This window comes from Haematobia irritans, chromosome 2 (genome assembly GCF_050003625.1).
Source record: "Haematobia irritans isolate KBUSLIRL chromosome 2, ASM5000362v1, whole genome shotgun sequence".
Taxonomy (NCBI): domain Eukaryota; kingdom Metazoa; phylum Arthropoda; class Insecta; order Diptera; family Muscidae; genus Haematobia; species Haematobia irritans.
The window spans coordinates 208,155,945-208,183,308 of NC_134398.1; the positions used below are offsets into that span (position 1 = coordinate 208,155,945).

The window sequence follows — 27,364 nt, forward strand, 5'->3', positions numbered from 1 at the left end:
CGCGAACTATCGCTGTGGTCGGAAAAAGGTTACGGTCACAGTTCTGTCCTCAAAACAATGCCAGATGTGCCTAACGTAGTGGATTACACTTTGGCGAGTCCACTTTTCGACAAAAAGTTTGAGACTCTAATCCCCAAAAGTGAGGCGTGGTGCACACAGACCCCGGGGAATAAAGAATATATAGATTTCTACACTGATGGCTCCAAATTGGATGGACAAGTGGGGTTCGGAGTATATTCTAATGATCTGGAACTTCGAATAGCGAAAAGATTACCTAATCACTGTAGTGTTTTTCAGGCTGAAATATTAGCAATAAGAGAGGTGGCGAATTGGCTGAGAAGTAATGTTCCAAAAAATGTGGGCATTAATATATACTCAGACAGTCAACCTGCAATAAAATCCTTGGACTCTGTGTTCCTCAACTCGAAAACGGCCATCGACTGCCGCAAATCTCTCAATGAGATGGCTGAGCAGTACAATATTCACCTAATATGGGTGCCTGGCCATAGGAACATACCGGGGAACTGCGAAGCGGATGAGTTGGCAAGGCTAGGGACTACCTTACATATTCCAGGGGAACTAGAATTTGTTGGTATGCCCCTAGCTACCTGCAAGCTCATGCTGCGTGAGAAGGCTGTTATGATGGCAAATGTTCGATGGGAGAATTGCAAGGGTTGTAACGACACCAAGCAAATATGGCCCCATTTCAACTTAAACCGCACACTAGATATGCTAATGTTCTCGAGACGTCAGATATCACTCCTGATATCTGCTATAACGGGTCGCTGCCTGATAGGCGATTTTGCAAAAACTATTGGCGCGAAGTATAATGACTATTGTATGAGCTGTCATGATGCGGAGGAAAAAGAATCAATTAAACACCTCTTGTGTGAGTGTCCTGCATTTTGTGTAAAGCGCAAGCAACTTTTAGGAGCATATAGCTTCAGATTACTGGCGGATCTGGAAAACGTTAACTTAAGCAGTCTGCTACTGTTTTTGGAACAATCTGGTTGGTTCAACAAAGAAAAATAATCAAGAAGGTTCAGCGGTTAAAACTAGAAGAGCCCATATGTAATAGGTACTTTTAGTTAATGTGGTATCACAATGGACTGAATAGTCTAAGTGAGCCTGAATCTTAATCGGGCTGCCACTTTAACCTAACCTAACCTAACCTATGATCTGAAAATGTAATGGTTACGAATTTAAAAGCCAAATTAAAAAAAAAATTTCCGCTACCGTGACTTGAACCTGTGTCGTCTGCACCATACGCGTTAACAGTCGCCTTAGCACATTGCACCACCGGCGGAGTTGCCCTAACCATCCGTTCACGATTGCGGAACGCAATTTTTTCTATTAGTGTATATGGGAGCTATATCTATATCTTAACCGATTTCAATCAAATTTAGCATACATAGCTACAATAATTATTCTACTTTTTGTGCAAAATTCCACTTAAATCGAATTTCAAATTTGACATTTGGAAGCCACCCAGCAAAAAAAGCGTCGCCAAAAAAGTAATGAAAATGTCCTTTTTGGATCCGGAAGTAGTGCAAAATCGACGCAGAAGCGATGAATTTAACATGGGCTTGTCATAGGACGGAAGTCCTCCATTTCAACAGCCGGTGCACTGAATTTGCATCACTTCTTTAGGTGCGATCCAAAATCAATGTTTTGGGTGTAAATTAAAAAATTCTGTGATACTTTGTCAAATAAATAATTTTTATAAATTTTTATAATTTTCAATGGATTCTAACGCTTGTCTGAAACGCTTGGCCTGAAATATTTTCAATAATTCACAATTTTTTCAGATTGGATTTAGCATTTTTGTCGACAAAATTTAAACAATTTGTACCATTTTATGAATTCTTAAACTGTATTTAACCAATTTGAAACAATAAAAATTAAAATTACCCATTAAGAATATGAAAAAGCATGTTATAAAAAAATGAATGGAAAGAACTTCCTGTGTAGTTAAAATAAAGAACATCATTGGAAGTACATCTTCTGGAAGTGCTTTTAAAGTTGTGCCTTTGGAAGAACTTCCAAATTTTTTTGCTGGGTATATGTAAATCTGAATCGATTCCAAGCAAAATTGGCATGTATATCGAGAACGTTAATTTTACTCCCAGTACAAAATTTAAAGCATATCAGAGTAAAACTCTGGCTTCTGGGGCCATATAAGTGCATATCGGGAGAAAGATATATATGGGAGCTATATCTAAATCTGAACCGATTTCAACCAACCGTGGCATGCGCAGCTATAGTATTAATTCTACTCCCTGTGCTAAATTTCACTTAAATCGAATTACAAATTTGACCTCTGGGGTCAAATGAGTCTAAATCGGACGAAAGATATATATGGGAGCTATATCCAAATCTGAACCGATTTCAGCCAAAATCGACATGTACATCTAGAATAAAAATTGTACTCCCTGTTCAACATTTAAAGCAAATTAGGGCAACACTCTGGCTTCTGGGGCCTTATAAGTGCATATCGGGCGAAAGATATATATGGGAGCTATATCTAAATCTGAACCGATTTCAACCAAATTCGGTACACTTTACAACTCTATCCATTGCACTTCTTGTGCAAAATTTAAAGTAAATCAGGCTGCAATTCTGGCTTCTGGGGCTATATTAGTAGATATCGGGTGAAAGATTTATATGGGAGCTATATTTAAAACTTAACCGATTTCTTCCAAAATCAATAGCGTTCTACTCTGACCCAAAATGCCAAATTTGAAGTCGATTGGACTTAATTACAAAAATGTGTTTACAGAGAGACGGACATGGCTAGATCGACTCAGGGGCAGGGTTGGCCTGTCACAAACTGTGACTTTTGCGACATGCATTTGCGACGGTATAATACGTATGTCGCAAAAGTCGTAAACCTACTGTAGAAAACCAAATTTTGAATAGAAGAAATGCTGAAAATTTTTTAATTAAGTTTGACAGCATTCGCTGTGAGTTTCTGCAGAAATTTGTGAAAGTTTCCCCACGGTCAAGCCTATTTTCTTAGGTGGTATCGAAATTCCCGTGGGTGAGTGTGCAAAATACCTTGGGGTTATATTGGACAGGAGACTGAACTTAAAGCTAAGAAAGGACGAGAAAATCCACGGTTACCCTGTACTCATGCAAAAGGCAATAGGGAAAATGTGGGGACTAAAACCGAAAATTGTGAACATTCCTAAGAATTGAAACTTCTTCGCACATACCATCGTCTTGGATATGATCCAATTCGCTGCATAGCTGACGCGACTAAAGTATTTTCAGTTTGCGAATTTTGTTACTTTTTCTACATTTACGACGCGTATGTGACGTTTACGACGTTTTCAACTTTGCGACATTCGCAAACCTAAAAAGGTTTGATACAGACCATCTCTGCTCAGGGGCCGACCCTGAACAATATTGCCAAAGACACCATATGTCTATCTCGTCTCCTTCTGGGCGTTGCAAACATATAGGTTAGGTTAGGTGGCAGCCCTATGTATCAGGCTCACTTAGACTATTCAGTCTCGCTTAGACTATTCAGTACACACTTAGTCCTCACTTAGACTATTCAGTCCACATTGGTCAACCTCTCTCTTATCACTGAGTACTGCCCGATTCTATGTTAAGCTGAATGGCAAGGGAACTCCTTTTTTTATAGCCGAGTCCGAACGGCGTTCCACATTGCAGTGAAACCACCTAGAGAAGCTTTGAAACCCTCAGAAATGTCACCAGCATTACTGAGGTGGGATAATCCACCGCTGAAAAACTTTTTGGTTTTCAGTCGAAGCAGGAATCGAACCCACGGGCATGGTAACCATTGCACCACGGTGCCTCCCATGGTGGGTGCAAACATATGCACTAACTTATAATACCCTGTTCCACAGTGTGGCGCAGGGTATAAAAAGTAGCTAAAACTGTTCATTAATAGTTGGGCAGGAAATGTTTAAATATGATAACACACGTGTTAAGAGTATAAGAGTTTTGGTCTGGCGGATCTTCTTACTTTCTTTAATTATATAAAAAAGTTCATAACATTTTTAATATTTATTTTTTATTCTTATAACTATATGTACAAAATGTATATACAAAATATATAAATTAATTTAATCGTTATAATAAGCTGGCAAATAAATTAATTTTAAAAATTATATTAAATCTAATAATGCAGTTCATATTGAATAATGGAATTTATAGGTAGATAACATTACCTATTCAGTCTTTTTAGTTTCTTCTGATTTCTCAGGTGCTATTTGTTTCTCTGATGATGTCTGGTCGTTTTCTTCTGATTTCTCCGGTGCTAATTGTTTCTCTGATGATGTCTGGTCATTTTCTTCTGATTTCTCAGGTGTTGTTTGTTTCTCCAATGGTTTCTGTTCATTTTCTTCTGATTTCTCTGGTGTTACTTGTTTCCCCGATGGTTTGTGTTCATTTTCTTCTGACTTCTCAGGTGCTATTGGTTTATCCGATGATGTTTTTCCATTTTCCTCTGATTTCTCAGGTGTTGCTGATTTCTCTGATGATGGTGATGTTGCATTCGATGATTCGTTAGGCTTTTTCATGTCTGATGTTTCTGGAGTTTCCGAAAGATCATATGGATAAAAATCGCCTCTCCATTTGTGAGTTTTTGTCACATAAATACCAACACTGATCATTATGACACCTATGACCAGAAAAGCTATGCCAAGGTAACGTCCAATACTGGGCACATTTAGAACAAACTGGAAAAAAAAAAATATTTTTAATATTAATAATTCATAAGATTTCAAGTTAATAAAGAATAAGTTTATAATTATAAGATTTATTTTCAGATTTTTTTGTTAAAATTGGGAATAATTTATGTTCTATCGCCTTTCAGTTATAAGCAGTTGGCAAAAGATCAAACAAACGATTGTTGATCCACTGACTAACAGTAGTTTGATTCTCAAAAATATTCCAACCCCAGAAAATGGACTTGAATTGTACTGCTATTGTTCAATACAGGTTATTCATCCATTTACTGCAAAGAATTTCAGATTTGAGGTTTTCGTTGTAATACCCTAACGACAATCAACACTTTACCCAAAAATCGCCTCATAAATCCTCGTATAACAGGTTGGCTGATAAGTCCCCGGTCTAACAAAGAAAAACACATTTTTTTTCATGTTAGCCTTTTTTTGTCAAAATTCGTTTTTATTATTTAACATAGTTCCCTTCAAGAGCGATACAACGATTATAACGACCTTCCAATTTTTTGATACCATTTTGGTAGTATTCCTTCGGTTTTGCCCCAAAATAGGCCTCAGTTTCGGCGATCATCTCTTAGGTTAGGTTAGGTTATGTGGCAGCCCGATGTATCAGGCTCACTTAGACTATTCAGTCCATTGTGATACCACAGTGGTGAACTTCTCTCTTATCACTGAGTGCTGCCCGATTCCATGTTAAGCTCAATGACAAGGGACCTCTTTTTTATAGCCGAGTCCGAACGGCGTTCCACCTTGCAGTGAAACCACTTAGAGAAGCTTTGAAACCCTCAGAAATGTCACCAGCATTACTGAGGTGGGATAATCCACCGCTGAAAAACTTTTTGGTGTTCGGTCGTAGCAGGAATCGAACCCACGACCTTGTTTATGCAAGGCGGGCATGCTAACCATTGCACCACGGTGGCTCCGATCATCTCTTCATTGCAGCCAAATGTTTTCCCTGCGAGCATCCTTTTGAGGTCTGAGAACAAGAAAAAGTCGCTGGGGGCCAGATCTGGAGAATACGGTGGGTGGGGGGAAGCAATTCGAAGCCCCATTCATGAATTTTTGCCATCGTTCTCAATGACTTGTGGCACGGTGCGTTGTCTTGGTGGAACAACACGTTTTTATACCCACCACCATAGAATGGTGACGGGGGTATAATAAGTTTGTCATTCCGTTTGTAACACATCGAAATATCGATTTCCGACTATATAAAGTATATATATTCTTGATCAGGGAGAAATTCTAAGACGATATAACGATGTCCGTCTGTCCGTCTGTCTGTCTGTCTGTTGTAATCACGCTACAGTCTTCAATAATGAAGCAATCGTACTGAAATTTTGCATAAACTCGTCTTTTGTCTGCAGGCAGGTCAAGTTCGAAGATGGGCTATATCGGTCCAGGTTTTGATATAGTCCCCATATTAACCGACCTCCCGATTTGGGGTCTTGGGCTTATAGAAATCGTAGTTTTTATCCAATTTGCCTGAAATTTGAAATCTAAAGGTGTTTTATGACCATAAAGAGGTGTGCCAAAAATGGTGAGTATCGGTCCATATTTTGGTATAGCCCCCATATAGACCGATCTCCCGATTTTATTTCTTGGGCTTATAGAAACCGCAGTTTTTATCCAATTTGCCTGAAATTTGAAATCTAGAGGTATTTTATGACCATAAAGAGGTGTGCCAAAAATGGTGAGTATCGGTCCATATTTTGGTATAGCCCCCATATAGACCGATCTCCCGATTTTATTTCTTGGGCTTATAGAAACCGCAGTTTTTATCCAATTTGCCTGAAATTTGAAATCTAGAGGTATTTTATGACCATAAAGAGGTGTGCCAAAAATGGTGAGTATCGGTCCAAGTTTTGGTATAGCCCCCATATAGACCGATCTCCCGATTTTACTTCTTGGGCTTATAGAAACCGCAGTTTTTATTCAATTTATCTGAAATTGGAAATCTAGAGGTATTGTAAGACCACAAATGCGTGTGCCAAAAATTGTGAGTATCGATCCATATTTTGGTATAGCCCCCATATAGACCGATCTCCCGATTTTACTTCTTTGGCTTATAGAAATCGTAGTTTTATCCAATTTGCCTAAAATTGGAAATCTAGAGGTATTTTATGACCATAAAGAGGTGTGCCAAAAATGGTGAGTATCGGTCCATATTTTGGTATAGCCCCCATATAGACCGATCTCCCGATTTTACTTCTTGGGCTTATAGAAACCGCAGTTTTTATCCAATTTATCTGAATTTGGAAATCAAAAGGTACTTTAGAACCGTAAAGAGGTGTGCCAAAAATGGTGAGCATCGGTCCATGTTTTGGTATGGTGCCCATATAAACCGACCTCCCGATTTGGGGTACTGGGCTTATAGAAACCGTAGTTTTTATCCAATTTGCCTGAAATTGGAAATCTAGATGTATTTTAGGACCATAAGTAGGTGTGCCGAAAATGATGAGTATCGGTCCATATTTTGGTATAGCCCCCATATAGACCGATTTCTCGATTTTACTTCTTGGGCTTCTAGAATCCAAAGTTTTTATCCATTTTGCCTGAAATTTGAAATCTAGAGGTATTTTCGGGCCATAAAGAGGTGTGCCGAAAACGGTGAGTATCGGTCCATATTTTAGTATAGCCCCCATAAGAACGATTTCCAGATTTAACTCCTTGGGTTTCTAGAACCCGTAGTTGTTATCTGATTTGCCTGAAATTCTAAATATTCTGGTATTTGAGGCTCAGAAAAACGTGTATCGGATTAAGTTTTTATCGGTCCATTTGGTAATGCCTCCATAAAGACCGACTTCACTTCTTGAGGGTGTAGAAGGCCAACTGATCATGAAAATTGCTTGAAACTCAATGTAAAATTTCCAAATTTTACTTCCCGGGTGAAAGTCTACAGATTTAATATTTCAAATCAAGACGTTATTTTATAATTTTCTTGCACACTTACAAGAGATGTTAATAATTCCTCTAAAACTCAAACAAAAACTGTTCTTATAAATCCAGAACCTGATATAGTCCTCATAGGTGAAATCTTTAAATTTATCTTCCGGAAGAGTCCTCAAGCCCTCCTGAAATTTCAAAGGAAACCCTAATATTTGGTTCATGGTGGTGGGTATTTAAGATTCGGCCCGGCCGAACTTACTGCTGTATATACTTGTTATTATTTAACATAGTTCCCTTCAAGAGCGATACAACGATTATAACGACCTTCCAATTTTTTGATACCATTTTGGTAGTATTCCTTCGGTTTTGCCCCAAAATAGGCCTCAGTTTCGGCGATCATCTCTTAGGTTAGGTTAGGTTATGTGGCAGCCCGATGTATCAGGCTCACTTAGACTATTCAGTCCATTGTGATACCACAGTGGTGAACTTCTCTCTTATCACTGAGTGCTGCCCGATTCCATGTTAAGCTCAATGACAAGGGACCTCTTTTTTATAGCCGAGTCCGAACGGCGTTCCACCTTGCAGTGAAACTACTTAGAGAAGATTTGAAACCCTCAGAAATGTCACCAGCATTACTGAGGTGGGATAATCCACCGCTGAAAAACTTTTTGGTGTTCGGTCGTAGCAGGAATCGAACCCACGACCTTGTTTATGCAAGGCGGGCATGCTAACCATTGCACCACGGTGGCTCCGGCGATCATCTCTTCATTGCAGCCAAATTTTTTCCCTGCGAGCATCCTTTTGAGGTCTGAGAACAAGAAAAAGTCGCTGGGGGCCAGATCTGGAGAATACGGTGGGTGAGGGAAGCAATTCGAAGCCCCATTCATGAATTTTTGCCATCGTTCTCAATGACTTGTGGCACGGTGCGTTGTCTTGGTGGAACAACACGTTTTTCTTCTTCATATGGGGCCGTTTTGCCGCGATTTCGACCTTCCAACGCTCCAATAACGTCATATAATAGTTACTGTTGATGGTTTTTCCCTTCTCAAAATAATCGATAAAAATTATTCCATGCGCATTCCAAAAAACTGAGGCCATTACTTCGCCAGCGGACTTTTGAGTCTTTCAACGCTTCGGAGACGGTTCACCAGTCGCTGTCCACTCAGCCGACTGTCGATTGGACTCAGGAGTGTAGTGATGGAGCCATGTTTCATCCATTGTCACATATCGACGGAAAAACTCGGGTGTATTACGAGGTAACAGCTGCAAACACCGCTCAGAATCATCAACACGTTGTTGTGTTTGGTCAAATGTGAGCTCGCGCGGCACCCATTTTGCACAGAGCTTCCGCATATCCAAATATTGATGAATGATATGACCAACACGTTCCTATGATATCTTTAAGGCCTCTGCTATCTCGATCAACTTCATTTTACGGTCATTCAAAATCATTTTGTTGGATTTTTTTTTGATGTTTTCGTCGGTAACCACCTCTTTCGGGCGTCGACTGCGTTCACCGTCTTCCGTGCTCATTTCACCATGCTTGAATTTTGCATACCAATCAATTCTTGTTGATTTCCCTGGGGCAGAGTCCGGAAACTCATTATCAAGCCAAGTTTTTGCTTCCGCCGTATTTTTTCCCTTCAGAAAACAGTATTCTATCAAAACACGAAATTCCTCTTTTTCCATTTCCATCATTTGGAGGTTGGTACTATATAAAAATTTAATACTAGCGACGCCATCTATGTGTCAGACCGGGGACTTATCAGCCAACCAGTTACATATTAAATATTATTTGCCCCAAGATCTCTTACTCTACTCAACTTTTATGGACATTTATTCTTACCTTCGTTAATCTCAAGAAATCATCTGTTATTTCGGCCTCAATGGTAATTCCAAAAAGAGGAGCATAGAAATTATGGGCAATATTCCGATAAAGACTGTAAACAGAGGAAAATCAAATCTTAGCATTCATACTTTGAGCTTAACCTTACGCACTTACTCTATCATCTCATCTTGTTCAACATAAAGACTAACCAAAATTTGACCCTTAACTTGCAAAGGAATTCCCAATGTAGGCTCTAGCAAAACATGGGTAGTGTGTTTATGAGGATCCGGATTGAGACCAGTTGTATTCTCTATATACGAAGCATCAGCCATAAAGAAATGAGGATGTGATATATACACGGGAGCCCGAAAAGTGACGGGCGAATAATCAACAACACCATTTGAGGGACACACATTACCCTTGACACAAAAGCATTTTGTATCTTCAGCTATCCATCCACTATCAAATGTCTGATCCGTTGATTCATAACGTCTAACTTCAACACCACGATAGGTTTCATTCGTTTTGGGGAATATATTTAGGTAGCGCGAAGCATCATAGATATATACCGATACAGGATCATCCCATTTTTTACCCGGTGACCATAACTCTCCTGTACTACCATTAATTTTTCCACAATCTCCCTCCCAATAGCCAGTGTGATTCACACCATTCAACATTTTCAAATCTCCCATTTGTTTTAGATCCTTTTTGCCGGTATGTACTGTGAAATTGCCTTCAACATCCTTGGTATTGTTACGGCCATAGAACCAGGCAAAGTGATTACTTTCCAATGGAGCTAGAGGTGAGTGTAGGCGCCATACTATATCAAAAATGTCATCATAGAAACCATCGAATAGCCACTCAATGGCTGAGTAGGTAATAGCCATAGTGCCACCTTCACGGTTCAAAGCAAAATTGACAATTTTACGTAGAATAGGATGCATTTTGCGGGAAATTCGCGAGGCGGCCTGGAAACGGCAAAAAAGCAAAGAGAATTATTTGTGATAATTGCATGATGAAATTCATAATATTAAGGAAAATAGAGGAAGAGCGAGAGAAGATAACATAACATTGAGATCAGCGTTGCCGCAATACATTTTTATTTTGGACCAACATTTTTCCAAAGTTGGACCAAAATTCGTACCAGCGGACCATTTTTCCGAATTAAATTAATATAATTTAAAAGTTAAAAATTTTCCAAAATTTTACTTCGTTAGAAAATTTTGTCAAAAATATTTTTTTCTGTAGAAAATTTTGTCAAAATTTTATTTCTATAGAAAATTTTGTCAAAATTTTATTTCTATAGAAAATTTTGTCAAAATTTTATTTCTATAGAAAATTTTGTCAAAATTTTATTTCTATAGAAAATTTTGTCAAAATTTTACTTCTATACAAAATTTTGTCAAAATTTTATTTCTATAGAAAATTTTGTCAAATTTTTATTTCTATAGAAAATTTTGTCAAAATTTTATTTCTGTAGAAAATTTTGTCAAAAAATTTGTTTCTATAGAAAATTTTGTCAAAATACACTCTTGAGATGCTTAATATAATAGATCTCTCTCCTGACATGAGAATGAATTTCAAAAAAGACACGGAAGAATGCGCGAGAATGTATCGACACATCATAAACAAGCATCGACACAAACGAAGCTTAGTGTACGGTGACTTGCAGAACGAACAGCATCACACGTTAGTTATTTTCAATATATTATATCTAAAATAATATTGTGATTTGTGAACATTAAAAGTAATTTAATTTTTGTAATTTATGTAGATACAAAATCCCAAAAGATGGTTAGTGGCACTAACCGAAATATTGGAAAAAATTTTTAAAACAAATCAGTAATCGATTGTTTCTATGACCTCAAGCCGAACAAAATTAATAATCAGAAAAAATTTTATTTCTATAGAAAATTTTGTCAAAATTTTATTTCTATAGAAAAATTTGTCGAAATTTTATTTCTATAGAAAATTTGGTCAAAATTTCTATAGAAAATTTTGTCAAAATTTTATTTCTATAGAAATTTTTGTCAAAATTTTATTTCTATAAAAATTTTTGTCAAAATTTTATTTTTATAGAAAATTTTGTCAAATTTTTTTTCCTATAGAAAATTTTGTCAACATTTTATTTCTATAGAAAATTGTGTCAAAATTTTATTTCTATAGAAATTTTTGTCAAAATTTTATTTCTATAAAAATTTTTGTCAAAATTGTATTTTTATAGATAATTTTGTCAAAATTTTATTTCTATAGAAAATTTTGTCAAAATTTTATTTCTATAAAAAATTTTGTCAAAATTTTATTTTTATAGAAAATTTTGTCAAAATTTTATTTCTATAGAAAATTTTGTCAAAATTTTATTTCTATAGAAAATTTTGTCAAAATTTTATTTCTATAGAAAATTTTGTCAAAATTTTATTTCTATAGAAATTTTTGTCAAAATTTTATTTCTATAAAAATTTTTTCAAAATTTTATTTTTATAGAAAATTTTGTAAAATTTTTTTTTTCCATAGAAAATTTTGTCAACATTTTATTTCTATAGAAAATTGTGCCAAAATTTTATTTCTATTGAAATTTTTGTCAAAATTTTATTTCTATAAAAATTTTTGTCAAAATTGTATTTTTATAGAAAATTTTGTCAAAATTTTATTTCTATAGAAAATTTTGTCAAAATTTTATTTCTATAGAAAATTTTGTCAAAATTTTATTTCTATAGAAATTTTTGTCAAAATTTTATTTCTATAAAAATTGTTGTCAAAATTTTATTTTTATAGAAAATTTTGTATTTTTTTTTTCCATAGAAAATTTTGTCAACATTTTATTTCTATAGAAAATTGTGCCAAAATTTTATTTCTATAGAAATTTTTGTCAAAATTTTATTTCTATAAAAATTTTTGTCAAAATTGTATTTTTATAGAAAATTTTGTCAAAATTTTATTTCTATAGAAAATTTTGTCAAAATTTTATTTCTATAGAAAATTTTGTCAACATTTTATTTCTATAGAAAATTGTGTCAAAATTTTATTTCTATAGAAAATTTTGTCGAAATTTTATTTCTATAGAAAATTTGGTCGAAATTTTATTTCTGTAGAAAATTTTATTTAAATTTTAGTTAATTTTGTTTGTCAACATTTTATTTCTATAGAATATATGGTCAAAATTTTATTTCTATAGAAAATTTTGTCAAAATTTTATTTCTATAGAAAATTTTGTCAACATTTTATTTCTATAGAAAATTGTGTCAAAATTTCTATAGAAAATTTGTTCAAAATTTTATTTCTGTAGAAAATTTTATTTAAATTTTAGTTAACAGTAATCGATTGTTTCTATGACCTCAAGCCGAACAAAATTAATAATCAGAAAAAATTTTATTTCTATAGAAAATTTTGTCAAAATTTTATTTCTATAGAAAAATTTGTCGAAATTTTATTTCTATAGAAAATTTGGTCAAAATTTCTATAGAAAATTTTGTCAAAATTTTATTTCTATAGAAATTTTTGTCAAAATTTTATTTCTATAAAAATTTTTGTCAAAATTTTATTTTTATAGAAAATTTTGTCAAATTTTTTTTCCTATAGAAAATTTTGTCAACATTTTATTTCTATAGAAAATTGTGTCAAAATTTTATTTCTATAGAAATTTTTGTCAAAATTTTATTTCTATAAAAATTTTTGTCAAAATTGTATTTTTATACATAATTTTGTCAAAATTTTATTTCTATAGAAAATTTTGTCAAAATTTTATTTCTATAGAAAATTTTGTCAAAATTTTATTTCTATAAAAAATTTTGTCAAAATTTTATTTTTATAGAAAATTTTGTCAAAATTTTATTTCTATAGAAAATTTTGTCAAAATTTTATTTCTATAGAAAATTTTGTCAAAATTTTATTTCTATAGAAAATTTTGTCAAAATTTTATTTCTATAGAAATTTTTGTCAAAATTTTATTTCTATAAAAATTTTTTCAAAATTTTATTTTTATAGAAAATTTTGTAAAATTTTTTTTTTCCATAGAAAATTTTGTCAACATTTTATTTCTATAGAAAATTGTGCCAAAATTTTATTTCTATTGAAATTTTTGTCAAAATTTTATTTCTATAAAAATTTTTGTCAAAATTGTATTTTTATAGAAAATTTTGTCAAAATTTTATTTCTATAGAAAATTTTGTCAAAATTTTATTTCTATAGAAAATTTTGTCAAAATTTTATTTCTATAGAAATTTTTGTCAAAATTTTATTTCTATAAAAATTGTTGTCAAAATTTTATTTTTATAGAAAATTTTGTATTTTTTTTTTCCATAGAAAATTTTGTCAACATTTTATTTCTATAGAAAATTGTGCCAAAATTTTATTTCTATAGAAATTTTTGTCAAAATTTTATTTCTATAAAAATTTTTGTCAAAATTGTATTTTTATAGAAAATTTTGTCAAAATTTTATTTCTATAGAAAATTTTGTCAAAATTTTATTTCTATAGAAAATTTTGTCAACATTTTATTTCTATAGAAAATTGTGTCAAAATTTTATTTCTATAGAAAATTTTGTCGAAATTTTATTTCTATAGAAAATTTGGTCGAAATTTTATTTCTGTAGAAAATTTTATTTAAATTTTAGTTAATTTTGTTTGTCAACATTTTATTTCTATAGAATATATGGTCAAAATTTTATTTCTATAGAAAATTTTGTCAAAATTTTATTTCTATAGAAAATTTTGTCAACATTTTATTTCTATAGAAAATTGTGTCAAAATTTCTATAGAAAATTTGTTCAAAATTTTATTTCTGTAGAAAATTTTATTTAAATTTTAGTTAATTTTGTTTGTCAACATTTTATTTCTATAGAATATATGGTAAAAATTTTATTTCTATAGAAAATTTTGAAAAAATATTATTTCTGTCAACATTTTATTTCTGTAGAAAATTTTATTTAAATTTTAGTTCATTTGAAAATTTTGCCATAAGTTCATTTCTGTAGAAAATTTTGTCAAAATTTAAAAATGAATAATTTTTTGGACCAATTTTGGTCCGATCGGACCAAAATGACAACCCTGATTGAGATTATAACATAACCGTTGTACGATTTTTTTTGTTTGCTCTCTCTCTCTCTCTCTTTCTCGTTTTCTCTCTGTTTTTATTTTATTACTTCACTTACAGTTGTTGGAAAATGTGGCACTGTTATCATATCATCTAAGCTACCATTTGACATGGTGGGCTCAAAGGTCCAGGTTCGTAAACCGTAAAATGTCACTAAACTTTCCGGATCATTCCAATCAAAATCCTCCTTAACCTTATAATCCTTAAAGACATAAGGTCCGAATTCCTCAAAATTAGGTTTCACATTTGGATTATTCACCTCTTCGGGATTTGTCCAATTGTATAGATGGAATTTCATGTAGAGCGGTATAGGTGTAACTGCCCAACGATTGTAGATAAAAGAGTTGGGAGCCAAAGGCATCATCTGCGGAGAAAAAAAAATAATTAATAAATTTTTGTGCGTCAACATATTTTGTGTACAATGAATCTGTACAAGCTCTTTGTTTTTGTTATAAAAACATTATATTTACTACAATAATTGAAATGGAGAAAAAAAAATAAATTCCAAATAAAAGTAATGGCATTCCATATCACTAGGATACGAGAAAATTGGTTGTGTGGTGGCAACCCTACAATATAATTGAGCAACCATATAGTGGAAACTGTTTTCTACATCAAGAAAATCGCAGTCAAAAGACGGGTTTTGCAAAATAACGGAACTCACAGCTTCGATAATGACTTCCATTGGCAAAGAGCAAAGAAAACAATTAAAAGAAATGTTATGCAAATAGTTATTTATAATTACATACATTACAAATGTTTACCATCGAAATAAGTGTTAAACAAGTATTTACGGCCAGCCCGAATCTTATGTACGCTCCACCATGGATTGCGTAGAAACTTCTACTAAAGACTGTCATCCACAATCGAATTACTTGGGTTGCGGTAACACTTGCCGATGACAACGTATCTTAAAACTTCTTAACATCGTCTTCTAAATTGTAAGTTAGTCCATGCGAGTATATATTAAACAAAGAAAGGCCGATTAAATACGTATATAATTCAGTTTGAAAAAATTTTCTATAGAAATAAAATTTTGACACAACTTTCTACAGTAATAAAATTTTGACAAAATTTTCTATAGAAATAAAATTTTGGTGGATTATTTTTGGCGATTTGGATCAATTTTGTGTGATTAGTCATCGGCTATAAATAACTATAGACCGATATGGACCAATTTTTCCATGGCTGTTAGCGGCCTTATACTAGCACAATGTACCAAATTTCAACCGAATCGAATGAATTTTGCTCCTCCAAGAGGTTCCGGAGGTCAAATCTGGGTATCGATTTGTATGGGGGCTATATATAAATATGGACTGATATGGACCAATTTTTGCATGGTTATTAGAGACCATATACTAACACCACGTATCAAATTTCAACCGGATCGGATGAATTTTGCTCCTTCAAGAGGCTCCGGAGGTCAAATCTGGGTATCGATTTATATGGGGGCTATATATAATTATGGACCGATATGGATCAATTTTTGCATGGTTATTACAGACCATATACTTTCACTACATACCAAATTTCAACCGGATCGGATGAATTTTGCTCCTCCAAGAGGCTCTGGAGGTCAAATCTGGGGATCGGTTTATATGGGCGCTAAATATAATTATGGACCGATATGGACCAATTTTTGCATGGTTTGTAGAGACCATATACTGTCACCACGTACCAAATTTCAACCGGATCGGATGAATTTTGCTCCACCAAGAGGCTCCGCAAGCCAAATCTGGGGGTCGGTTTATATGGGGGCTATACGTAAAAGTGGACCGATATGGCCCATTTGCAATACCATCCGACCTACATCAATAACAACTACTTGTGCCAAGTTTCAAGTCCATAGCTTGTTTCGTTCGGGTGTTAGCGTGATTTCAACAGACGGACGGACATGCTTAGATCGACTCAGAATTTCACCACGACCCAGAATATGTATACTTTATGGGGTCTTAGAACAATATTTCGATGTGTTACAAACGGAATGACAAAGTTATACCCTCCACCATCCTATGGTGAAGGGTATAAAAAAGATAGTCACCACCTGTGGTGTCATAAGGAAATTGAGATTCGGTAACTATGCCTAAGCTAATATAAGCTAGCAACATAGTGGTGGAATGAGTATTTTTTTTTACGAGACACTCTCTCTTTCTCACTCTCTGTTATATGAAGCCGACTATACAAAGAAAAATTTCACCAATATTCTTCAAGCTAAACTCTTAATAAAAACATTCAAATAAAAATGCAATTTTTTGAATTGCATTTTTTAAAACTGGATCAATATTAATTTAATTAGATCAAGCCATAATATTGAATCTTACATACTAAGAAAAGTATACATACATAGTATACAACATAGACTTCACCATAGACCTGACAATACATAGATGAGCCATGGGTGTCAAACTATAATTGACAGTTCCGAAGATTAAGAATGAACAAGAAAAATAAGAGCACGCTTACAATCTCTTTCGTTTTCCTTTTTGTAGTTTGCCAATTTTACACAAAATTAGAACGTTTATGATGCACCAGAGGATTTATAAATAAATTATTATATTAAAAGTTCATACTTGAAGAAAAAATTGTGACCAAAACCGCGAAAATACGAAATTTCATTTGTGCAGCATTGCTCTTTACGAACAATACAAAAGCAAATTCACAAAAATTAATGTTTGGAACTGACTCTTTACAAAAAAATCAAAACGAAATGTCAGAAAATTAATTTTTGGAACTGACACATTTTTTGTTTTATGAGAATCGTGGATCATCTATGTATTATAAGGTCTATGGACTTCACAGCAGTTAAAATACTCGGGAGAGAGAGAGAGTGAGAGAAATGAAAACAATCGAATAGTGATGCCAAATCCCGAAAGGTAAAAAGCACCAAAAAACTACTCCATTCAGTTATAATTCAATGTATTACTAAAAAACTAAAACTTCCACTTCTTGATTAGAATGGCTTATTTCAAAGATCTATTAAAGTACTTTGGAAATAGGTATTGATATAAAACATTTTTCATTTCGATCTAGCCATGTCCATCTATCTGTCTATCTGTGAACATATTTTTGTGATCCAAGTCAAGGTCGCAGTTTTAGTCAAATTTAGTACAAGTATGTATTTTTGGTCACAATATATCCTTATCGTTTTTGCAGGAAATCGGTTGAGAGTTCCTTGATTTAACTATGTCCGTCTCTTTGACTTTTCATCAGTCCCTCTCTCTCCCTCTCTGTGATTTTTGTAATTAAAGTCTCGGTCGCACTTTTAGCAAAATCGAGTTTAAATTTGGCACAAGTTTCTGTTTTGGATCAGAATAGAACCCTATTGATTTTGGAAGAAATCGGTTCAAATTTAAATATACGAGTACCTCCCATATATACCTTTCGCACGATATGCCATTATATGGTCCTAGAAGCCAGAGTTTTACTCGGATGTACGCGAAATTTTGAACAGGGAGTAACATATACACCCAGACACAATCTGCTTCAAGCATATATATTTTCAGGATTGGCCCAAACAAAATATTGTTTGTATTGTTCTAATATGTTTGAATTACACCTTAGGCATACACTGCTAGAAAAAATACTATTAATTAAATTTTCTTTTTGTATGTATATTTTGAAGGCGCCAATTGGTTATTTCTATTTTTTTACTTGCAATGTACTCTCTGGGTCTCTATAATATGTTCTAACATATATGTAGCAAATATGTTATGCTAGTTTATGAACAGTATATGTTTGCAATTAAAAATAATGTGTAAAAATTTGAGTTCCAAACATTTAGTTTTTATACCCAAACATATGGAAAGCAGTCGTTTTCGTCCGTGTGTATGCGTTACTTGTGCTCTAATGAGCGTTAAGGGCCCCATGAAAATTAGCCCAAAATCCTAAATGAACTGGACTGAAAAAAAATGTTACGGTTCATTTACGTTTACTGTATTTGAAATCAAAAGACAAAATGAGCCCTTCTTTTATTTTGGGGTCGATGTGAATTATTTAGGTACATATTCTTGGTCTCATTGGATAGTCTGTTGGCTTGCAAATCGAATGATCCTTGATTCGATTTCCCATTCGGACAAGAGGAAAGAAAATTAAAAAATTAAGTGTCCCTTTATTAAATTGTTTTTATATCCGGTATACAATTTTTCCAAACAAACTTTTTTTATGGCGAAAATAAATTTCCAAATGCTTATTGACAAATATGGTCATATCAAATCTACATTGAATTATTTTAAGATATTTCTTAATGTTGTAATCTTCAGTTATATCGCCTAAGTATATAATCAAATACATCCCATTTATTTCGTACGACCCATGTGGAGGATCATTCTGTCTACCTGAACCGATTTAGTTCTTCTTTTATTAAGGACTTTTTCACATTATATTTTGATAATCTGCTGAATTTCAGTTCTCCCTTGTTTAGAGGTTATTCCAAATTTGAAAAATATGTTTTAAATGCAATTTCGCCATCATTGAACACTCCATTATTTTTATTATTATTATTTTTTTTTAATTTGAATAAATTTTGGGCACAAACATGTTCATTTATTTAAAATTTTGTCACTTCGTTTTATATGGTAACTCATCCATTAATTTACCGATTTCACAATTTTCTCTGACCATGATGGCCAAAATGGTATTAGAATAACACCAAGAGCTGTAAATATGCTTCCCAGGGTGAAAACCCAGATTTTTTGTTGCCTCACACTACAACAACGGCAACACATATTTGTCTATCAATTAAAATCCTTGGTGCACAAAATAATAATCCTAGTCTCCACTCTACTATATGTAGAGAGACGACTTTCTTTGCAAAAAGTTTATATTAAACTAACTATCATTGTTATTGTGTGCAGCAGTTTATATTTTTGTGTTACTGCAATCAGCTACTTTTCGATTAGCATATAAACCTCCCCTGGGGTTTTACTCCTTAGATCTTTATCATTTTCCCAAATATTTTGGATTAGAATATCTCAAATGACGGTTATCGCTGCAACAATCCATGAAGTGTGCTATACGGTATAAATAAACTTCAACGATTAGTAATTATTTTCTTATCATATTTCCGAAACAAAAACATTAATAATTTCATAAAAACAAAAAAAAAACAAAAACAACATTATAAAATTGCCAGAGAATTTCGCAGAAAGATATTTTGAAGGATATTGTAGGGGAATCTTAATTTTTTCTTTATTGATTTAATTGGAAAAATATTTAAGCAACTGTATAGTTTCTTAAGTAAATATTTAAACTATATGTGGAGTTTGTGTAACCACATTTAAATTTCTCTTCAAGTTCCTGGACTTGCAAAGTATTTATTGATTTGGAAAATTGTGTTTACTTTTTTTCCGCCATAAATCTTATCTTCATATGCATTGCAATTTCAAGTGCCATAATTCCTTGAAATTTCGATTATAAAAAACATATTTAGAATACCATATCTGCTACTGTTTTTAAATATTTATCAAATTTACATACAAAATAGCTATACCCTACACCACGAAGTAAGTGGCTTTTCTTATACTTTTATTTTGACAAAATTTTCTACAGAAATAAAATTTTGACAATATTTTCTACATAAATAAATTTTTTACAAAATTATAAATAAATAAAATTTGGACAACATTTTATTTCCCTAGGAAGTTTAACAAAATTTTCTATAGAATGAAAATTTTGACAGAATTTTCTACAGAAATAAAATTTTGACAAAATTTTCGATAGAAATAAAATTTTGACAAAATTCACTATAGAAATAAAATTTCGACAAAATTTTCTATAAAAATAAAATTTTGACACAATTTTTTACAGAAATAAAATTTTGCAAAAATATTCAATAGAAATAACATATTGACAAAATTTTCTATAGAAAAAACATTTTGAGAAATTTTTCTACAGAAATTCAATTTTGACAAAATTTTCTATAGAAATAAAATTTTGAGAAATTTTTCTATAGAAATCAAATTTTAACAAAATTGTCTCTAGAAATAAAATTTTGACAAAAATTTTCTATAAAAATAAAATTTTGATAAAAATTGTCTATAGGTTAGGTTTACTTAGATTTTTTATAGAAATAAAAGTTTGAAAAAATTTTCTATAGAAATACATTTTTAACATAATTTTCTATAGAAGTACAATTTTGACAAAATTTTCTCTAGAAATAAAATTTTGGCAAAATTTTCTATAGAAATACTATTTTGACAAAATTTTCTATAGAAATAAAATATTGACAAAATTTTATTACCCTAGGAAGTTTAATAAATTCTTATATAAAAATAAGATTTTGACAGAATTTTCTACAGAAATATTTAGCTATACCCTACACCACGAAGTAAGTGGCTTTTCTTATACTTTTATTTTGACAAACTTTTCTACAGAAATAAAATTTTGACAATATTTTCTACATAAATAATTTTTTTACAAAATTATAAATAAATAAAATTTTGACAACATTTTATTTCTCTAGGAAGTTTGACAAAATTTTCTATAGAATAAAAATTTTGACAGAATTTTCTACATAAATAAAATTTTGACAAAATTTTCTATAGAAATAAAATTTTGACAAAATTTTCTATAAAAATAAAATTTTGACAAAATTTTCTATAGAAATAAAATTTTGCAAAAATATTCAATAGAAATAACATATTGACAAAATTTTCTATAGAAAAAACATTTTGAGAAATTTTTCTATAGAAATTCAATTTTGACAAAATTTTCTATAGAAATAAAATTTTGAGAAATTTTTCTATAGAAATCAAATTTTAACAAAATTGTCTCTAGAAATAAAATTTTGACAAAAATTTTCTATAAAAATAAAATTTTGATAAAAATTGTCTATAGGTTAGGTTATGTTAGATTTTTTATAGAAATAAAAGTTTGAAAAAATTTTCTATAGAAATACAATTTTGACAAAATTTTCTATAGAAGTACAATTTTGACAAAATTTTCTCTAGAAGTAAAATTTTTCTATAGAAATAAAATTTTGACAAAATTTTCTATAGAAATAAAATATTGACAAAATTTTGTTTCCCTAGGAAGTTTAATAAATTTTTATATAAAAATAAGATTTTGACAAAATTTTCTACGGAAATATTTTGCTATACCCTAAACCACGAAGTAAGTGGCTTTTCTTATACTTTTATTTTGACAAAATTTTCTACAGAAATAAAATTTTGACAATATTTTCTACATAAATAATTTTTTTTACAAAATTATAAATAAATAGAAGTTTGACAATATTTTATTTCCCTAGGAAGTTTAACAAAATTGTCTATAGAATAAAAATTTTGACAAAATTTTCTACAGAAATAAAATTTTAGCAAAACTTTCTACGGAAATAAAATTTTGACAAAATTTTCTATAGAAAGAAAATTTTGACAAAATAAATAGAAATAAAAATTTGTGAAAATTTTCTATAGAATAAAAATTTTGAAAAATTTTCTACAGAAATAAAATTTTAACAAAATTTTCTATAGAAATAAAATTTTGACAAAAGTTTCTATAGAAATAAAATTTTGACAAAATTTTCTATAGAAATAAAATTTTGACAAAATTTTCTATAGAAACAAGATTTTGACAAAATTTTCTATAGAAGTAAAATGTTGACAAAATTATCTATAGAAATAAAATTTCGACAAAATTGTTCTTCCAAACACCATTAGAGTTTTGTGAATACTCCAGCTAACTCCCAGTCTGCCATACTGCAGCGAACATTCCAGCCGCGAGTCCTATAGCCAGTCAAGTCCCGACCGTCTATAAGAGGGTACTAGAAGGTTTCTAGGGGTGTGTGATCACCCAAGCATCATATTTCCCAGACTGTGAGCTATCCATCAGAGTTTTGTGACCACTCAAGCCACCTCCCAGCCTGTCATAATTTAGCGAACATCCTAGCCGCGTGTCCTATAACCACTCACTGGCCCGACCGTCAATAAAAGGGTAGCTAGGGTGTATGATCACCCTAGAAATATATATTTCCCAAGCCATCATCTAGATGGCCTGGGCCTTCTAGTTTCCTCTGCTCAAAAGTATTTCTGGTGCAGTCGACACCATTTTGGTCGACATGAGAGTCTAGATCTATAAAAACAATTTTTATGTCTGGAATCTTATTATATTTCTCACCGAGGCCTCTCCCCTAAGCCTCACCAAGGCCTATAAAAATAAAATTTTGATAAAAATTGTCTATAGGTTAGGTTTAGTTAGATTTTTTATAGAAATAAAAGTTTGAAAAAATTTTCTATAGAAATACATTTTTAACATAATTTTCTATAGAAGTACAATTTTGACAAAATTTTCTCTAGAAATAAAATTTTGGCAAAATTTTCTATAGAAATACTATTTTGACAAAATTTTCTATAGAAATAAAATATTGACAAAATTTTATTACCCTAGGAAGTTTAATAAATTCTTATATAAAAATAAGATTTTGACAGAATTTTCTACAGAAATATTTAGCTATACCCTGCACCACGAAGTAAGTGGCTTTTCTTATACTTTTATTTTGACAAACTTTTCTACAGAAATAAAATTTTGACAATATTTTCTACATAAATAATTTTTTTACAAAATTATAAATAAATACAATTTTGACAACATTTTATTTCCCTAGGAAGTTTGACAAAATTTTCTATAGAATAAAAATTTTGACAGAATTTTCTACATAAATAAAATTTTGACAAAATTTTCTATAGAAATAAAATTTTGACAAAATTTTCTATAAAAATAAAATTTTGACAAAATTTTCTATAGAAATAAAATTTTGCAAAAATATTCAATAGAAATAACATATTGACAAAATTTTCTATAGAAAAAACATTTTGAGAAATTTTTCTATAGAAATTCAATTTTGACAAAATTTTCTATAGAAATAACATTTTGACAAAATTTTCTATAGAAATAAAATTTTGAGAAATTTTTCTATAGAAATCAAATTTTAACAAAATTGTCTCTAGAAATAAAATTTTGACAAAAATTTTCTATAAAAATAAAATTTTGATAAAAATTGTCTATAGGTTAGGTTATGTTAGATTTTTTATAGAAATAAAAGTTTGAAAAAATTTTCTATAGAAATACAATTTTGACAAAATTTTCTATAGAAGTACAATTTTGACAAAATTTTCTCTAGAAGTAAAATTTTTCTATAGAAATAAAATTTTGACAAAATTTTCTATAGAAATAAAATATTGACAAAATTTTGTTTCCCTAGGAAGTTTAATAAATTTTTATATAAAAATAAGATTTTGACAAAATTTTCTACAGAAATATTTTGCTATACCCTACACCACGAAGTAAGTGGCTTTTCTTATACTTTTATTTTGACAAAATTTTCTACAGAAATAAAATTTTGACAATATTTTCTACATAAATAATTTTTTTTACAAAATTATAAATAAATAGAAGTTTGACAATATTTTATTTCCCTAGGAAGTTTAACAAAATTGTCTATAGAATAAAAATTTTGACAAAATTTTAACAAAACTTTCTATGGAAATAAAATTTTGACAAAATTTTCTATAGAAATAAAATTTTGACAAAATAAATAGAAATAAAAATTTGTGAAAATTTTCTATAGAATAAAAATTTTGAAAAATTTTCTACAGAAATAAAATTTTAACAAAATTTTCTATAGAAATAAAATTTTGACAAAAGTTTCTATAGAAATAAAATTTTGACAAAATTTTCTATAGAAATAAAATTTTGACAAAATTTTCTATAGAAACAAAATTTTGACAAAATTTTCTATAGAAATAAAATGTTGACAAAATTATCTATAGAAATAAAATTTTGACAAAATTGTTCTTCCAAACACCATTAGAGTTTTGTGAACACTCCAGCTAACTCCCAGTCTGCCATCCTGCAGCGAACATTCCAGCCGCGAGTCCTATAGCCAATCAAGTCCCGACCGTCTAGGGTACTAGAAGGTTTCTAGGGGTGTGTGATCACCCAAGCAACACATTTCCCAGACTGTGAGCTATCCATCAGAGTTTTGTGACCACTTTAGCCACCTCCCAGCCTGTCATAATTTAGCGAACATCCTAGCCGCGTGTCCTATAACCACTCACTGGCCCGACCGTCAATAAAAGGGTAACTAGGGTGTATGATCACCCTAGAAATATATTTCCCAGGCCATCATCTAGATGGCCTGGGCCTTCTAGTTTCCTCTGTTCAAAAGTATTTCTGGTGGAGTCGACACCATTTTGCTCGACATGAGAGTCTAGATCTATATAAACAATTTTTATGTCTGGAATCTGTATATTTCTTACCTAAGCCTCTCACCTAAGCCTCACCAAGGCCTTGGGGTATATGGATGCTATTAAACCAGTTGCTCTTCTAGTTAGTTTTCATTTTTCACAATTTGTACAAAACTAATTTTCTATAGAAATAAAATTTTTACAATTTTTTTTATAGAAATAAAATTTTAACAAAATTTTCTACAGAAATAATATTTTGACAACATTTTCTATTAAAATGAAATTTTGACAAAATTTTCTATAAAAATAAAATTTTTAAAAATTTTCTGTAGAAATCAAAATGTTACAAACTTATCTATAGAAATAAAATTTTGACAAAAATTTTCTATAGAAATAAAATGTTGACAATAATTTTCTATAGGAATAAAATTTTGACAAATTTTTCTATAGAAATAAAATTTTGAAAGAAATTTCTATAGAAATACAATTTTGACAAAATTTTATATAGAAATAAAATTTTGACAAAATATTCTATAGAATAAAATTTTGACAAAATTTTATGTCCCTAGGAAGTTTAACAAAATTTTCTATAGAAATACAATTTTCAAAAAATGTTCTATAGAAATAAATTTTTGACAAAATTTTCTATAGAAATAAAATTTTGACAAGATTTTCTATAGAAATAAAATTTTGACAACATTTTCTATAGAAATACAATTTTGACAAAATTTTCTACAGAAATATTGTTTTCAACTGGATGAGCTCATTCATACCAGCCTACCATTCTCCGTTTTCTCATATTCCTCAGTTAGGGTTGTGCGATCACTTTAGCCATGTGCTCCTCCATTTACCCTTTTTTCAAATTCCTCAGCTAGGCGTGTGTGATCACTCAAGCAAAGTGTTCCTCGTTCTCTCCGATTCCTCCGTTAGTGGTGTGCGATCACTCTAGTCACGTGCCCTCTGTTTCCCCGTTGTCTCTTATTTCTCACGTTTTATTCCAACCATCAGTAGCATCGTGTGTGATCACTCAAGCAACACATATCTCAGACCGTCAGCCATCCATAAGAGTTTTGTGAAGACTCCAGATAACGCCCAGTCCGCAATCCTGCAACGAGCATAGCTTGAGTGGCTATAGGACATGCGGATATGTCCTATAGCCACTCAAGCATCCGACCTTCTATAAGAGTTTACCAGAAGGTTGCTAGGGGTATGTGATCACTCAAGCAACACATTTCCCAGGCCTTCAGCTATCCATTACAGTTTTGTGACCACACCAGCCATCTTCCAGCCCACCATAAATCAGCGAACATCCTAGCCCCGTGTCTTATAACCACTCACTTCCCCGACCGTCAATAAAAGGGTAGCTAGGGTGTATGATCACCCTAGAAATGCATCTCTCAGGCCATCATCTAGAGTTGTGGGACCTCTCTAGCCACCTTCCAGTCCGTCCTCCTTCATCGAGTCGCGTATGCTCGCCAAACGCTAAAGAAACCATGGCATTGAACGAATAAACTAGCCTTCTAGTTTCCTCTGCTCAAAACCATTTCTGGTGGAGTTGACAGCATTTTGCTCGACATAAGAGTCTAGATCTATAAAAAACATTTTTATGTTAGGAATCTTATATTTCTCACCTAAGCCTCGGGGTATATGGGTGCTATTAGTTACTCTTCTTGCGATTTATTTTCAAATGTCTCGAAGTTCCTTTGAGGTGTTTTCTGCAGTTTACCTGAAAATAAAGTTTGTTGTAAATTATTAAAAAGTCGGTCTACTCCGTTCTAATTTTCCTTTTTCAAATTTATTATTATTTTGTTTTAATTTTAGGTTTCGTTAATAAATTGGAAATCTTATCAATGTTGTGTTCTATTTGTGAAAGTGATATTAATCTGAAGTGCTTCAACTCAATGCGATTAGCCTAGTAGGGAGTCTTGTATAATTTTTGAATTATTTATATTTCTTTAGGCTTGTAAACAACATTGATATAAGACGAAGGGTTTAACATATATGGGAGGTGTCTCACAAAATGGACATATATGAAGTTGGTGAAATTACATTTAAAATAAAATTGTAATTTTTGGAGAGTGCTACTGGAGTTAGTCTGTAATCAGCAATTATTAGGTATTAAACATTAAAAACCGAGTACGAAAATAACCAAAAATATAATTGTATCTGATATATAACTTAATGTTTTATTTTTATAATATAGCATATTGAAAGATTTCTGTTTTTAAATTTGTTTCTATTTTTCAATATCATGTGAAATAAGAAATTCCAATTATTACAACATCCCTGTTATGATTATTAATTCATTATGTGAATGCTTTTCATTCAAGTTCAAATGCGGGCATTACATTCAATCATATACTGCATTAATTACCATATCATTTAGTTAATAATAATCTAATCTCAGCTTAACCCAAAATAAATAAAATACTTAAAGTATAACACAGATATTTTGGGTTAATACAACATTGATTGTAAGGTTATCATATTGTGTATTGGCTGCTAATTTATTAGGTGAGAGTTATATGTAGACCATTAAACGTGAAATTGAATGGAAGTGACAGAAAAAGATTTCCCTTACGTTGTAGTACTTGCGATTTTCTGAAAATTCAAGAGAATTATTGAAATTGTAGGGAACGACAAGAGATGAGTGAAAAAC

The 27,364-nt window shown here is 31.3% G+C and overlaps 1 protein-coding gene across 1 annotated transcript; it reads right to left on the reverse strand.

Moving 5' to 3' along the window:
- Window positions 1-4,199: 4,199 nt before the first annotated feature.
- On the reverse strand, window positions 4,200-19,248 carry LOC142225257 (protein croquemort-like). The gene is made up of 5 exons (XM_075295030.1): window positions 19,120-19,248; window positions 14,583-14,888; window positions 9,604-10,400; window positions 9,448-9,541; window positions 4,200-4,709 (listed from the first exon to the last, which is right to left on the reverse strand). Exons 1-5 carry the CDS (start codon window positions 19,246-19,248, stop codon window positions 4,200-4,202), a joined length of 1,836 nt encoding a protein of 611 aa, XP_075151145.1.
- Window positions 19,249-27,364: the final 8,116 nt, after the last annotated feature.